The sequence below is a fragment of the Condylura cristata genome, unplaced genomic scaffold (assembly GCF_000260355.1).
Source record: "Condylura cristata isolate star-nosed mole 26May11 unplaced genomic scaffold, ConCri1.0 scaffold00017, whole genome shotgun sequence".
NCBI classification, from domain to species: domain Eukaryota; kingdom Metazoa; phylum Chordata; class Mammalia; order Eulipotyphla; family Talpidae; genus Condylura; species Condylura cristata.
This window is the reverse complement of record NW_004567118.1, coordinates 6,889,279-6,904,945: the sequence shown is the minus strand read 5'-3', so window position 1 is coordinate 6,904,945 and position 15,667 is coordinate 6,889,279. Positions and strand designations below refer to the sequence as shown.

At 47.1% G+C, this 15,667-nt stretch overlaps 3 protein-coding genes across 3 annotated transcripts in view; 2 read left to right on the top strand and 1 right to left on the bottom strand.

Annotated features, from left to right (window-relative positions):
* Window positions 1-1,372, top strand: part of GIP (gastric inhibitory polypeptide) — a 12,066-nt gene extending 10,694 nt beyond the window's left edge. The window contains exon 5 of the mRNA XM_012726053.1: window positions 1,120-1,372. Within this exon, the coding sequence (XP_012581507.1) occupies window positions 1,120-1,372 (253 nt within the window). The remainder of the gene's footprint in view (window positions 1-1,119) is intronic.
* Window positions 1,373-1,380: 8 nt separating this feature from the next.
* Window positions 1,381-8,875, top strand: SNF8 (SNF8, ESCRT-II complex subunit). Its single transcript, XM_004684307.2, has 8 exons — window positions 1,381-1,525; window positions 1,871-1,921; window positions 3,384-3,522; window positions 4,530-4,634; window positions 5,178-5,250; window positions 6,050-6,191; window positions 7,329-7,403; window positions 8,362-8,875. Exons 1-8 carry the CDS (start codon window positions 1,472-1,474, stop codon window positions 8,497-8,499), a joined length of 777 nt encoding a protein of 258 aa, XP_004684364.1. The 5' UTR covers window positions 1,381-1,471; the 3' UTR covers window positions 8,500-8,875.
* Window positions 8,876-9,718: 843 nt separating this feature from the next.
* UBE2Z (ubiquitin-conjugating enzyme E2Z) overlaps window positions 9,719-15,667 on the bottom strand; it is a 14,069-nt gene continuing 8,120 nt past the window's right edge. The window contains exons 5-7 of the mRNA XM_004684306.1: window positions 13,957-14,069; window positions 13,231-13,321; window positions 9,719-11,783 (exon numbers count right to left, since the gene is read on the bottom strand). Coding sequence (XP_004684363.1) covers window positions 11,613-11,783; window positions 13,231-13,321; window positions 13,957-14,069 — 375 coding nt within the window. The 3' untranslated portion in view covers window positions 9,719-11,612. The remainder of the gene's footprint in view (window positions 11,784-13,230; window positions 13,322-13,956; window positions 14,070-15,667) is intronic.

Genomic DNA, 15,667 nt, shown 5'->3' with positions numbered 1-15,667 from the left:
AAGGGAGGGAGGGAGGAAGAGAGGAAGGGAGGGAGGGAGGAAGAGAGGGAGGAAGAGAGGGAGGGAGGAAGGAAGAGACAGATCTGTATCTGAGAATGTAAATTTGTGTCAAAGATGGCTTATGTTATCTGGGCTACATATCTGAGGACATATGAAAGTTAATCCGAAGATATGGCTATGAGAAGCTGAGTGATTGTTTAACCATGGTCTTTGTATCTGTTAACCTTAGATACTGCTTCATGTAACAGAAAAAAAAAAATGATTGCTATAAAAAACTGAACATCGGCCCTCCCTGGTGGCACAATGGGTTAAAGCACAGCATTGCAAACTAACCGCAGCCACTGCAATGCCAGTGCAACCCCAGCCCCAGAGGTGATCCTTATGGTGCAACAGACCTCTCCTGACCGCCTACTGCTCCTCTCAGCAGTGTATTTCACTGGATCTGCCTGTTCTGCTCCCCACTCATGAGTTTTATCCCTTTCCTGGCATGGGAACTAACCGACATGGTGCAGCATGGTGTCTCACCTGCTGCTTCCCTCAGCAGTGTATTTCAGGAGATCTGTAACAGGGTGGTCCCCAGGAAAAGGGAAGGTTCCAGGTTCCCTGCCCCACCAAGGACCACCCTGTTACTGCCCCTCTGCACTTCTGGCCTACCCTCCAGTTGTTGTATGTATAACTAAAAATAAATATTTGTTGTTGTTGTTAAAGAATCCCCCACTAGCTCTTTGTTAAAACTCACTAATGCCATTGATATCACCTGCGGAGCTTTCCAAAACATACAGAAGACTATTTTCTACCCCAGATCTGATGAGTAACAATCATAATCGACTGGCATTTATATGCCAGGCGTGCACTAAATGCTTTGTTGTATATTTTCCTCACCTAATGCGCCCAACAACTTCATGAGTTGTTTTTATTCCTTCACAAGAGATCAAGAGTTTGTCTAAGTCACTGAGCTGAGCTAGGGAGCCTGGTCATCGAAGTCCAGAGTTCTAGTTCTCAACTGCAGGACCTTCTCAGGTCTGAATCTCTGCGTGACTCCAACAGATGAATCCTCAGAGCGGACTGGAGTCTGCCTAAGGCGCACTGCGCTATCCACTTCTCGCATTCGCTGGCCAGGGAGCTCTGGGTGACCTGCTGGAGGCTGGGGTGGGAGTGGCGGGAGTCGTGGGAAGCTCAGAAATTCGAGGCGCCCGCGGGGACGGGGAGCCGAGGGAGCACGAAGCGGCTAGTGGTCCGCACGCCGGTCTTCCCTGCCGTCGGGTTTCGCGGGGGCCCAGCCACCTGCAAAGGCGGGGCCGAGGACCCGAGCAGCGGGAGCCCTGCGGCCGCGGCAGGAAGTAGGCGACGGGCTTCCGGCGCGCGGAGTTGACGCGCGGCGCGCGCTTCCGCGTTGGGGAGCCGCCGGCGGGTCCCGGGAAGCGGAGACCCGGGGTCCCGGCTGCGGGGCGGCCCGCGGGCCCAGGGCGGGATGCACCGCCGCGGGGTGGGAGCCGGCGCCATCGCCAAGAAGAAGCTTGCTGAGGTGAGGGGAGAAGCCCACCCACGGCCACCCAGGCTCGCGAGGGGCGAAGCCTCGGAGCAGAGCTCTGTACCCTCAAATCGCCTTACGTCCGAATCTGACAGTCTTCGCCTTCCCGGGGAACTGAGTTTCTCCTGCTTCCGGTGGATTGGAAAGTCAGCACCCCCAGACCCACCAGCCAACACCCTCACTTCCCAAATTTGACTACAGACGAGTCTATCGACTTCCTCATCCCTCTCCCTAAGAGAAGCTATTTAAGAGCGACCTCCCTCTTCTCATACTTCAGCTGAGTCATGAAGTATGAGGCAGCGCCCACTCCCAACTCACGCTGGTCTCTTTGTCTGACAGGCCAAGTATAAGGAGCGAGGGACTGTCTTGGCCGAGGACCAGCTGGTGCAGGTGAGTCTGTCGGTGGGCCTCAGGTAGGGAGACCCGCCAAGGTTGGAAAGGCCACCTTTGATGTAAATGAGACGTTTGGATCGAACTGAACGTAGGGTCCATGGCAAGTCCACCCCATTTCTGGGCTGCTCAGGTCTTTTCGGTGGCTTGCTAGTAATAATGATAGTGACTATCTCTGGGCAAAGACCTGCTTATAGCGTTCCAGGCGTTTGTCCATTTTCTTTACATACATTATATTCTTTCCTCCTTACAATCCTACAAGGAACTTTATTCTTTCCAATTGGGACTTGAGACTTGCTGTTGGGTAATTTATCCCAGGTCACGTGGGGGGGTACTTTTAAATGTCTAAGGAGAACATAAAAGTACTGCTCCGCAGTCTCCTTCTCTAATGCTTCCTTTTCTGCACATGCTTTGGTTAATGCGGTTGTTACTGGTGAAGGTGAGGAGGAAGTGAGGGCCCTGGAACTGAGGAGAGACACAGGCTCTGCTCTTCAGAAGTTCCCATTCAAAGAAGTAGCAAGTGGAAGTTTCTAATACGTAGCAAATGAGGAAATGTTGGACCAAGAGATAGGCTTTGTTATTTAGGGAAAGAAAAGGCATACACAAATAGGAAGCCAGAAACTCTCTAAACCATTTGTATTTAGCTTTAGAATGTCATCTGCTACACCCACATCCTCCATTGGGAATTCTCTAATTGGATTTACTCCCGGGGATGTCCACGACTCAGAGATTAAACAGCCACTAAATACCTAGTTTATGCCAGGTTTCCTTTTTCTCCTAACCTTCTGTCAGTGGCTCAAAATTTCCCACTGCATGAATGATGAATTCCCAGTTTAAGACTAAATGGATTTTTATGTGCTCCTTCAGTTTAGTAACCATGTTTTGGATATTTTATTCTGGAAAAAATAAGAAGCACCACATTAGATGTGCACATTGTGATGCACTCTGACTTTACAACAGGAACTTGTGAAAAGAAACTGAGGAAACACTACCGCATTTAATTTCTGCTGACAATAGAACTGTGAGGGCGAGACAGGGATAAAAAGAATGGGAACAGGGCCCTCCATTGGCATAGCGGGTTAAAGCACGGTACTGCAAGTAAGCCAGCCGCTTCAGTGTGAGTTCAATCCCCAGAGGTGACCCACGTGGCATGGCAGACCTCTCCTGACCCACCCACTCCCCCCCCTCAGCAATGCACTTCACTTATCTGCCTGTCCTGCTCCCCACTCTGTCTCTAGTGAATCCTCTCACTGCCCCTGCGCCTCTGGCATGCACCCTAGTTCTGTATGCATAAATAAATAAATATATATATATTTTTAAAGGAATGGGAACAGTAAACAGCATAATGATAGGCCTGAAGGAGATAGGTTACTTCAGCCTACCTCTGGGCCAGACACCTGTTTTTGGCATTTGATTACCACCTGGCTTGGCTGCCCCAACTACCCCCTTGTCCATCTGACAGATGTCAAAGCAGCTGGACATGTTCAAGACCAACCTGGAGGAATTTGCCAGCAAGCACAAGCAGGAGATCCGAAAGAATCCTGAGTTCCGGGTACAGTTCCAGGACATGTGTGCCACCATTGGGGTGGATCCTCTGGCCTGTAAGTTGTCTGTCGGGGTCCAGTGTTCTAAGGCTCCTAAGGGACAGAAGCTCACTTGGTTGTCATTACTACTGTTGTGGTATCTTCAGAAGGGCCTGTAGGGCCTTGCTGGTGGTGCCAGGGAGCTGACCCACATGGCGCGGCAGACCTTTCCCGTCTCACTCACTGCCCCCCTCAGCTGTGTATTCCAGTCGATCCGCCTGTTCTGTTCCCTACTTAGCTCCCCACTTATCTCTGGTGAATCCTCTCACCACCCCTGCACCTCTGGCCTACACCCCAGTTCTGTATGCATAAATCTGTCAGTCTTTAAAAAAAAAACAGAAGGGCCCGCAGGGTGATCCAGAAGATGGCGGTCTTTAGGGAGCGCCTGGCAGGATGAGTGCATGCCCCTTGTGCTGGGGACGATGGAGACACTGTGAAACAAGCTGACTAGCCAGTGTACATGGTGTGCTTTGAGTGATCTATAGCATAATTTTGTATGGTTTCTCCTTTATTTTAAAAAATAAAAACACATCAACAAAAGAAAAAGTTAGGAGTGTCCTGACCCTGACCCATAATTATAAAGGACTGTTAAATAACGTCTGTCTCCATAGATATCTTCATTGTATGTACACTTCTATGGGGTTATGCTGCAGTCACACTCTAACCTGCATTTTTCATACAATAATGTGTTGTCTCCAGTGGATTTTTGAGGGCCTATTCTCTCTTAGCCTTGTCTAGCCCACATGTCCCATTATATTTCAGTGTATGCTTTGGGAAGGGAAACTAATTTTTATAATACCGAGCCAGAACTGGTGGCCACATGAAATGACTTTTTGATTGTCCACCCTTTTGAACTGTCTGTGCTGTTCTTAGCAGAAATTATTGGTCAAGGTTAGATTGTGTGGAGGATCAAGTCAGAAATAGAGCAGGAGTTACGGCAAGGCAGGGAAGACTTCCCATAGGGTGGATGTTTTGAAAGAAAACATGTAAACTGATGAGTAACCTAGCTTTTGCTTTTCTTTCAGCTGGAAAAGGATTTTGGTCTGAGATGCTAGGCGTGGGGGACTTCTATTATGAACTGGGTGTCCAGATTATTGAAGTGTGCCTGGCCCTGAAGCACCGGAATGGAGGTGAGAGTGGGATTCACGTGGACTAGAATTTGAATTTACCTGCGTGGGAGAAAATTCTGAAAGGTGTTCTTTTTCGTCCTGCAATCCGTAGGCCAGCGTGGTCTTGAGAAGCTATTAGGTCTTGAGAAATCCTAGTTGCTTCATGCATGGCAGGTCTCTGTGGCCAACGGTAAATGGAATTGCCTGCAAAGATCTTTGACCAGAAAGGTGTTGCCCCTCATCGTTATAGAATTGGTAGGGAGGAGGAAACAGGCATTGGCATATGATGTGCTTAAGCTCTGATTTTCTCAATAGTGACTGTAGGCCTGGCCTGCCCCTCTAGAATGTGACAGCACTGGTTCTCTGTGCTCCCCAAAATATGACCTTTAAAATGGTCATTTGCACAGTTCATGTTCTGTGTTGAAGACAACTTAAAACCTGTTATAAATTATGAATAAAGCCTTGATGTCAAGCACATTTATAGTTTTTAGAGGTGGTACTGCCTTGTTCTGTCAGCCATAAAGGTAATCCTTCATTTGTTTTCTGTCCTTCCACCTCCAATAGGTCTGATAACTCTGGAAGAACTACATCAACAGGTGTTAAAAGGAAGGGGCAAATTCGCCCAGGATGTCAGCCAGTAGGTCTTACTTCCAACCCCTTGGAGTATAGAAGTCTTTAAAATCAAATGGAAATCTTTTCTCTGTGCCGCTTGCATGTCCCCGGCAGAAATCATTTTTGCTCATATGATCAGGAAAAAAAGATCTTTTATTTTGGAAAATTGAAAGTACAAAAAACCCAAAACTACTCATTTTTCAGTGGAGAGATTTAGCATTAAGCATTTTTTTCTTTACATGTAATTTTTAAAACTTGTATGAGGTCAAGGAGAGTAGATCAGGCACGGAGAAAAGCTGGGGAAGGGACTATGGGGTATGTATTGACTTGGTTCACCTGCTTCCATGTATGACTCCAATTTGATAAAAAGGTAAAAGACTGTCGGTGTGGGGGCTAGCTATATTGATCTGTGAGTTTTCTTTTTACCTAACTTGAGTTCAGAAATCAGAAAGTTTGGATTGGGTTTGAGTTTCCACGTGGTAATAATCAGCTAGGTTGCCAGCTTTGAAATGGATCTAGAATGTGATAGCACTGGTTCTCTGTGTGCCCCAAAATATGACCTTTAAAATGGTCATAAGCACACTTTATGGTCTCTGTTGCACTCTATGTTGCCATAATTCATACTATTCCCTGTTGCCTCTAAATTCAGCTCATTCACATGATGCCTTTAATTACATGTTAGTATATAATAAAATGCTGTTCCGTGTGGCTCAGCCTTTTGAGCCTTCTGTCGGGAAATCCTGCCCAGGCCAGAACTGAAACTGCATTGTAGCTAGGCCTTGTATACCCACATGAAATCTTTAAGCAACTCTTCCTTACCTCAGAGACGACCTGATCAGGGCCATCAAGAAACTAAAGGCACTTGGCACTGGCTTCGGCATCATCCCTGTGGGCGGCACTTACCTCATTCAGTCCGTTCCAGCTGAGCTCAATATGGATCACACCGTGGTGCTGCAGCTGGCAGAGGTACTGATGTGCCTTCTGAGCATGGGTGAGGGCCAGCGGGCCGGGAGGGGATTCTGCTGCAGTGCTGATTTCGGCGTCAGTCAGAGCATGTCTAAGGGATGTACTCAGACCTGTGCTTATTTAGCAGACCTTTATTGGGCAGCTACAGTGCAGATTCCTGGGCTAGCCTGCGGGCCATGTAAAGATGGGTACCATATAGTTTCTGCTTTCAAGGAGCTTAGTCTAGTGGAATGTGGAATGTACGGGCATGAAGGTAACTGTTTTTCCTTAGGTGGACAGACTCTTTGATGGCTTCTAAAAATTACTTTATGACTTACTGAAAACATGTTGACTCTTCATTCATAGTGTCTTCTTTCTTGGCATGCCTTGAGAGTGTAAGGTCTTTCTCCCAAACCTTACTATGTATTTAGGGAAAACATGTTGAATTTCCTTATTTCTTTTATGGAGAACAAATAAGAGGGAGTGGGAGGGTTATAGTTTGAGGAATGGTAGAAGGCGGCAGGACAAGGGCCGAGTATTTAAATCTTTTGGACTATGAACAGTATGATTATCATCATTTCTTCCTATCAGCCTTTCCTTATCATACTCTAGCAAGTTCTCTGAGAAAGTCTGAATACTTTAGGATCTTGCTTTTCAAACTGAGTTCCCCTACCCTGTCTCTGTCACACTGAGAGTCACTTTCTCTGCTGGGACCTCTTTTTTTTTTTTAATTTTTAAAAAAGATTTATTTATGCACACAGAACTGGAGTACAGGCCAGAGGTGCAGGGAAAGTGAGAGGATTATCCAGACAGAGCGGGGAACAGAACAGGCAGACTGACGAAGTACACTGCTGAGGGGAGCAGCAGGCGGGTCAGGAGAGGTCTGCCGCGCCATGTGGGTCACCTCTGGGGTGGGGATTGAACTCATGCTGAAGTGGTTTAGCTTCTGGGTGCTGTGCTTTAACCTGCTGCGCCACCAGGAAGGGCCCTGCTGGGACCTCTTATAAAACATTTTTCTGTGCACAGTCTTTGCTCAAGGGTGGAGAGAAGGTGGTTCCTTCTGTCCAGATAAATCAAGTCTCTGGGTTTAGAACCACCCAGATGGTGGGTTCTAAAGGAAAACACTCTCAGCTCATTTCTTATTCCTCCTTCCTTCAGAAAAGTGGCTACGTGACTGTCAGTGACATCAAAGCCAGTCTCAACTGGGAGACCGAGCGAGCACGGCAAGTGCTGGTACGTAACTTCTAGATTGGCGCAGAGAAAGTGAGTCCTGGCTTGGAGGTGGGGGGAAGGGACCACATAGGCAGTTTTAGCCTCTGCTGGCCTCTGTCCTTGGAGGCTACAGCAGCCACTAGAAATAACCGCAGTATTTCTCTCTGGAGTTGTGGCAGCGAGAGCTTGCACTCGCTGAATAGAGGTAGGCCTCTGAGCCTGGCATGTGTGTAAACCCAGCCAGTTATGCATCACCCAGTCAGCATCATCTGCTCGCCTGACCTGTGGTTAATACAATTTGTACTGGAAGTAACACTGGTTTGTGTAATGAAGGAAATGAACTAATTATAATTACATCTATACTATATCCTGATTTTATTGCCTAACTTCATATATACCTATTTCACGGTACAAGTGACAGATTGATGCTGTGGGAGCAGCATGAGCATGCATGACCCCTGGCTTTGACTACCTTATCTAGGCAGATAAGCTACAGGCTAACTATATTTGCAAAGTGGGGATAACATTAACAGACTGGATGTAACTAACCCATCTAGAACATAATCTAGCTGTAGGAACGAGTATTTTAACATTCATATGGTTCTTACATTAACGCTAAGGTTTACTCATATCATCTACCTGTTTCCCAGTAAATGTCAGATTGCTCAGTGATCTCCAGTCTGCTTCAGTGATTTGCTCAAGGCCACACTGCAAGCATTTCTGTAGCCTCAGTCTTCACAGCACCCTGCTCCACTTGTTATCACCCTCTTCCCTAGCAGCACGTTAAGTGACTTTTTTCACAGCTCGCCAGAGGTCAAGGCCAGAGAGATCATTATTTGACTATGTAGCTATGCGAAGGCACTCATGTAGACTTTGGTTGCAAATCCCTTAGAGGCCAAAACAGACGTGGGGATTTTCTATCCAACTTTGATTCTGGAAGTCCCCTTCTTAAATGACTCTTCCTACCTTTACTCTCCAGGAACACCTGTTGAAGGAAGGGCTAGCCTGGCTGGACATGCAGGCCCCAGGGGAGGCCCACTACTGGCTGCCAGCTCTTTTCACTGACCTCTACTCCCAGGAGATTACAGCTGAGGAGGCCAGAGAAGCCCTCCCTTGACCCTGGGAGTGTGGACGGGGACAGCAGGCAGAGAGAAGAGGAGCTGTTGCTGAATAAAAGCTGGGCAATTTTGTCTAAAAAAGAAAAAAAAACAACAGAAAAAGTTCCAAGTTTTTTTCTTCCCCCAGTATTCTTCACCCATTATTTATTTATTTTTTAAAGTGCCTTCACATTGCGTCTTTATTGAAGAAAACCTCATTTATCCTGGAAGGATAACCTGAGTAACATAGGTAACAGTGAGCACATGTAAAATGACTTGCACAGGTTATCTACAAGTTCATGGTAGAGCTGGCTGGAAAGAAGGCCATCTCCTGGCCGGACAGTCTAGTTTCTTTGTAGCCCTGACACATAAATTACAGTCTGTTTATCAAACTTCTCCCTTATGTTTCTTTTCTCAAACCAGCAGACCCTAATGAGCCAGTGAATAGTATTTACTCAGTCGCTTCCATCTTCCTCTGTAAATTCCGGGTTATGACAGATTCAATTACGAGTATTAAGGAAGTAAAAGTCAGTGTTAAACAGTGGTTAAACTAAGAGGAAAGAGAACAATGGGATTTGTTTTCCCAGTTCCCTACTAACTTCCCCTCCTACACTGATCACCTCTAGTCTTCTATCGGGAGAATCATTCACCAAACACCTACCCAGTGCCCAGTTTTATATACACCTCAAAAGCCAGTTGCCTATACCCCACAGCGAAGAATCCAAGCTATTGGCCGAGGGCTAAGCCAGTACCCACGCACTTCCCACCATGGCTGTGCAAGGCGCAGGTTGGCTGGCTGCTAGGTGTACTTCCCCCTACAGACATGGCCAACTATGTGAGGACAGAACCACAGAAGATGTGAGGACAGACAGGTCGGCTTAGAGGTATATTCCCTGTGAAGGGAAAGATGCCTGGGTGTGAATAAACCGCTGGCTTGTCACTTTTCTGGTACCAAACCGGCCCTCTGTAATGTTCAGATGCACTCCCCATCTTCTGTGGGTCTCTGGAAGTAGCTGAGGCTGGGATGGCATTCCTCTCCTCGACTGCCAGAGCTACAGCCTCCAATAGGCACTTCCACTACGGCTGGCAGACGTGCCACTTCCACTTTCTTCACACTGTGTACCTGTTTTTTTGGCTTCCAGATAACTTCCTGAGCACTTTCAGGCCTAGGTGAGGTGTGGTGGCTGAGATGACTCCATTCTTCCTTTACACAGACCCTCCCACACCCATAGGCGCTTCCTCCTTCTGCCAAAACAAACTTTATTGCACCAAAAAGAAAAAAAAAACTTCATTTATGTACAGATATAAAGACATCTCTTTGACTCCTGTGCATATATTTCTTCAACTCAAGATTAGGGTGTAAAAGTCAGGCCGGTATGCCAGACGTGCTCTGCCCGAGGCAGGGCCAAGGAGAGGATTGTCACTTGAAAGTAGGAACACTTAAATGGATGACAGACAACACTGGACCAACAGACCCAGGGCATTCTAAGCCCTGTCCTAGCTCTGGGAATGGAAAAGGGAAGCTGGAAGCAGAGTCCCTTTTGAAGTCTCCACATGAAAACTTCAGGTATTCAAGACCAACTTCCGTTCCCCAAGCCCACTTCCTGTCCAGGTTCTTTGCTTCCTGCCCTCCCCAAGTAGGACATTCTCCTCTGTGCCCAACCCCCCACACTCCCCCCCCCCCAATTCCTCCCAGGGAAGTCCCATGGTCCACAAGCAGAGGCCTCCACAGCAGTGGGCAGGGTAGTGCCAGTAATCCTCTCCCTGTTACATGTGGCTGGACACTGACAGGCCTGCGCCATGCGGACCACCAACACCCCACTGGAGCTGTCAGTAAGCATCTGGAAAGTATGGGAGAACACACCGAAGAGGGGGAGGATGGATTCCCTCAATGCCCAGGCGACAGGGCATACCTAAAGCACACTTTTCTGAGCCAACCAGCAAAAGGATCACTGCAGCTAAATACAGAGAGAAGCGACACAGCCAGGATAACACCCACCCGTCAGTGATGAAGAGCAGCTGTGAGGGAGGGCGCAGGGAGAGAGGGGGGAGTCTCCACAGCCCCAGAGCCCCAGCCCCCCTTGCCATTGGCTACCTTAACTCCCAAGTCCCTGGGCACTGAAGTGACGGGGAGGGACTCCAGGTTGGGGTGAAAGCACACAAGGACAGCCAAACAAATTACAACAGGTCTAGCATCAGTCTCCGCGCTGCGCGCCACCCCCAGGAGAAATACCCTCATCGCGACTATTGTACTCAAGAAAATCTGTAAGACTATTCTATGTAGTGGCGCTAACCCACACACACAGCAGCTACCTGTGTTGGGAACTTTTTCAAATCAGTGATTGCGGGAACAAATGGCATTTTCAGCATCTTATGGTGCCTGTGCAGGCTTTACCAAGACCTTGTTTTCAGTCCCAGTCACATTTACCTTGTCTTAAATCTAGAAATGGGTGAGAAGAGGGGGTTGGGGGAGAGACAGAGGAGAAAGGTGCTCAGGTGCTAGGTAAAGCTTACTCATCAGCAGCCTAGACTCCACCACTGTTCCTTCTCTTTGGTCTGTCTAGAACAGTGACTATAAATTAGGAAAAACAAAATTATGCTGGCCCATGGGAAAGAGAAGCAGGGAGGAAAAGGGCATCGGGAAGCCTTGCTCCAAGACTGAAGACAGACAGATAGACAACCACCCAGACTGCTTAAGTGTCACAGACAGTCCCCCACCCCAAGCTCCCTTCCAGATATCCCCACAAATCATTGGGCACACTCCCTCTTGAAGTCGAGATTGCCGTCTCCCATCTATCCCTAAGGAGCTGGCCCAGCAGAGAGGTGTGTCGGTTGTTTTGTTTTTGCCAGAGGCCGATCCCCTCGGTGCTCCCGCATAGGTAACCGTGGCCCTGGTTATGGGAGGAACATCGCCTCAGAAGCTCGAGAGCCAAGGAGAGCTAAGGATGTCAGATGGGGACCAGCCTCCCCACTCCCACACCCTGGGATCCAAGCTTGCTTGGTTCTTGCCATCTTGCAGGATGACGTCACGCCATGTCTGGAGGGAGGTACACAGTGCCTCTCCAACCCTGGGGTTGGGGGAAGGGACTTTGCTGGGACTCTCGAGTGGGGGTAGGGGAGAGGGGAGCAGGGTCTAAACCCTCAGGCTCCCGTGCAGGTCTGTCTCTGTCCCAGACGAGCTGCTATCAGAGTCCATTTCCGTGTTCTCATTATGGAGCCTCTCCAACACTTTCTGGCGAATCAGTCCCAGGCGCATCAAGAGGGACTGGTAGTCAAAGTGGCCCCGCTTCTCTCCAAAAGGGTCCTGTGGGGGAAAGGAGACAAGCCAGATGGAAGATTCAAGCCTGGCTGGCTGACTCTGGAAGGGTCAGCTTCAGGACCATATGAAGCACAAGCTCAACTTCTGAGTCATGAGGACAGCAGGGTGTCAAAGTTCTAAATGGCAGACACCTCGATCTTTGTTTAGGAAAATAACAGCATGCTTAGCGCCCTGGACAGGTCTGGCTTAGGATGATATTAAAAGGCATCTGCATTCTTCAAAAGCAAGTCAACTGCAGAAGGATGGTGGAGGGCTAAGACGCCAGGGGCTAACTCCACACTTGCTCGGCAGCCGTCAGTTTTCCAAATCTTCCCTCTTTCATGGTTCACTTCCACACCCCGCCGCCTTCTTTGCCCTCTCCCCAGCCTTGTCAGTTATTGTTCCTTCATAGACTGAATATTGAAAATAATGCCGGATACCACAATGAGAATTCTTGATGAGGAACAAACCACACACTCTACATACTCCAGACAGGATTCAAGAAACAAGCTGCCCCAGCTAGGCAATACCTGAGTTATAGTTGAGTATAAATGTGGTGAGTGAGTGGGTAGTCCTCGAGGGAAGCTACCATTTCTAAGCAGTACCTAAGGAACAGGACATTCACTCCTACTGGCGGGGTATTGGATGGGCAGAAAGAACAGCCAAAGGAGAGCTGAAGAAAATCTTAACTGTCCTATTCATTTGCCACATTTCTGAGCAAGACTACAAGTAAATGAACCCCAAGAACTGGTTGTTCAGGACAGGAAGGTTCTCACACTCTACCAACCAAGTTGTTTATATTTGAGCCTATTCAGAATTTGATTTAATAAGAATCTTTTTAAAAAAAACAAACCTAAATTCTTCATTGTTATCAGACAGAAGTGCATTCTCCAGTAGAGCAGAGGTGTACTCAACTTTTTAATAAGAAGCTTTCAACATATACCACTGCATACCTGCTCCCCTAAACCCTCATCATCTGTAAGAGTCTGAGGGGACTGAATGTTCTTGGCTTGAAAAGACTACTGACCAAGGGAAAGAGTTCCAGGCTAGAGAGAACAATTCAGAGTCTACTCGAGTGCCTACTTCAGGCCAGAACTTATTTTCTTTCCATGTGCCACACAGTCAGTTCACTTAATCCTAGTAACAAAATGTTAGAATGAACATTTGCCCGTTATGCCAGCAAGGACCCTGGGGCCCATTAGGGTGAAATGATTACTCAGGGCACACACGGTGGGTCCCAGTCAGAAGTGACCCTTACAGTCATATGCCAGAACTGAGAACCAGCTCCTTAGGGCTAGGGAAGTCAGTTCCCTCTTTGGGCCTCCGCTACTCAGTGACACAGGTTCCTTCTGGCTCTGAATTCTATGGAGAGATGTGACTGTGTCACTGTGTGGGAGGGATCTCACATGGTTTGCTTGTAAGACCCTGGAGTAAGCAACAGGAGCTTTGTTACCTGCATAGTCTGGCCTTGAAGGTGCAGGCGATCTTTGCAGGCTACCTCGTAGAAGTCGTAATACTCCAGGAAGGACTTCTCCATCACCCCTCTGGAAAACAAGCAGAGAAGCATAAATTAGGAACTTGTGGGTGTGTGGGGAGTGGGGGCGGGGGGGACGACGACGCGCTCTATGTTTCACGACTTCACTAGCTAACCTTAATGTGAAGTTAAACTGCTATAGCTACTAAGAAAGGAACAACTGATAAGGCATGATTGATTTTCCTTACACCTTAGTGATTAAGTTGGATTATCAATATTAATCATTCCAATCTCAACTTTTTTTTTTTTTTTTTCCAATCTCAACTTTTAACTAATGACTGTTCAGTCTTGTTTTCCATAAACCTTCCTTAATTTCAAACTTCACTGGCTTTCTCCTAGGATGTTTCCTTAATTCTAATGTTGTTCATCTAGTTTTAGCCCTTAGAAATAAACTTGAACAGGAAAAAGTGGGTAAATTATGAAGCGCTCTCCATCTCACTTGACTACAGGACGGTTTGAACATCCTCAGAAAGTGCAGGTTCTCCCCCGATTGGAGCCTCCCTGAGGACACAGGCTGCACCGTGCCCTGTAGGGTGGGACTTTCCAAGGGCAGAAAAGGGGGCTCTGAACTTCCTCAAAGGTGCAAACCAGCTAAATCTCCAAAGGGAACGCACCAAGAATTGAGTAGGATCTCTTGATACATACCGTAGGGGTTCGGGGCAGGGACATTTTCCTTCCATCATGTCACAGACGGCAACTCTGATGGTCTCATGCCGAATACATTCATTGTAATTTTTGCTGTCTCCTGGATGTCTCTCCTGGAATGTGACAGACATCTTAATATCTAAGTGCAAAATTTAGGCAGAAAAAAGCCAACGGGAAGAGACTTCAGGATTAGTGTGATCCAAGCAATGAACCAAGAGGGTGGTACCCTTCCAACTGTATGGCAGATACAAGAACAATTAAGCCATTGTTTTTGAGGCTATTCCCTGCTCCCTCCATATATCAGTAACTACCCATTACAAGACACTCAAACTATAAACAGCAAGCGAGATCCATCAAATTTCCCTAAGCCTGAAATGAAAGGCCGCTTAGGTAAGGGCTAAGTGAAAAATAACCAAACATAGAAGACAGGTATAAACAGTATTAAGAGTCCAGTCTGGAAAACTAACAGGTACCAGCCCCGTTCCTGGTTGACTCCTTTACAAACCTGAAGGACTCTACCTTAATCTAATCAATCAATTATTATGAATGTACAAGAAGAATTTTAAATTCTCAAAAGTTCCAGGTATCTCCCTGGTGGTGCAAGGGTTTGGTAAAGCGGAGCACTATGAAGCTGTCCGCAGCTACTGCAGAACGAGTTCCATCCCTGGCCAGGGAGGTGACCACATGGAGCAGCAGACCTCTCCTGTCTCGCCCGCTGCTCCTCTCAGCAATGTAGTTCAGTCAATCCATCTGTTCTCTTCCCCATTCTGTCTCTGGTGAATCCTCTTATCCCCACACCTCTGGCCTATACCCCAGTTCTTGTATGCATTAATAAATATACCTTAAAAAAAAAAAAACAGCAAGAAAAGCTCCAATTTTGGTCCAGAAAGCTATATATATAAATGTGTGAATGACAAAGGGAGAGTCTTCCAGCCTTGAACTCATCATATGTTCCTCAAGGCTTCTCTTACCAACCTCAGTAAATTAGAGCCTTGGCCTCAGGTACAACATAGGGTGGACAAGAAGAGATATATACTTCAAGATCTGTATACACCTACTTCCAAGCTGTACCAGAGTGAAACCACATGGGTGCTGTGGGATATTTTAAACTTTTGCGGAAAATACCATAGTATTCAACACAGTTAAACACCACATGAACTACTAGCTTGAACAAGGGAGTTCAGTTTGATAGTTAAACTGTGCTATGTTCGTTTTCATGACCTACTATTTTTGTGAAGCTAGAGTTTCAGTCACTATTTTGCAAAAATAGCAAGCAGCATATGAAAACAGTGGGAAACAGAAATGAGGGTGGTGGGGTCCAATATGATCCTAAAATTTTAAAAGTTGTATGGTACCCAAAGGTACACACTTCCACTAAGCCACTGTAGTTATTTAAGAAATGAGTTGTTTGGACCGAACAGTAAGTACAACAGTATGGTGTTTCTTCCTTCCTGGGAAAGTATGAAAAAACTCCCAAGACACTAAGGGAGTGAGATCTATGAACCTGTAACATTTGGGAGTATTAAGGAAAGTCACATCTTTTAAATTTCCAAACAAGGGAAGACCTTAAAAATCAGTCCCCTGGGGCCTCCCTGGTGGCGTAGGGGTTTAGACTCAGCATTATTTTATTTTTAAAGATTTATTCATGCATACAAGAACTGGGGTACAGCCCAGAGGTGCAGGGGGTGAGAGGATTCACCAGAGACAGTGG

Bases quoted from the DNA above. Each gene is read 5' to 3' on its own strand.
- SNF8 (XM_004684307.2), top strand. From the start codon at position 1,472: ATGCACCGCCGCGGGGTGGGAGCCGGCGCCATCGCCAAGAAGAAGCTT. The intron at 1,526-1,870 runs GTGAGGGGAGAA...TTTGTCTGACAG, and splicing joins CCAAGAAGAAGCTTGCTGAG to GCCAAGTATAAGGAGCGAGG. The intron at 6,192-7,328 runs GTACTGATGTGC...TCCTTCCTTCAG, and splicing joins TGGTGCTGCAGCTGGCAGAG to AAAAGTGGCTACGTGACTGT.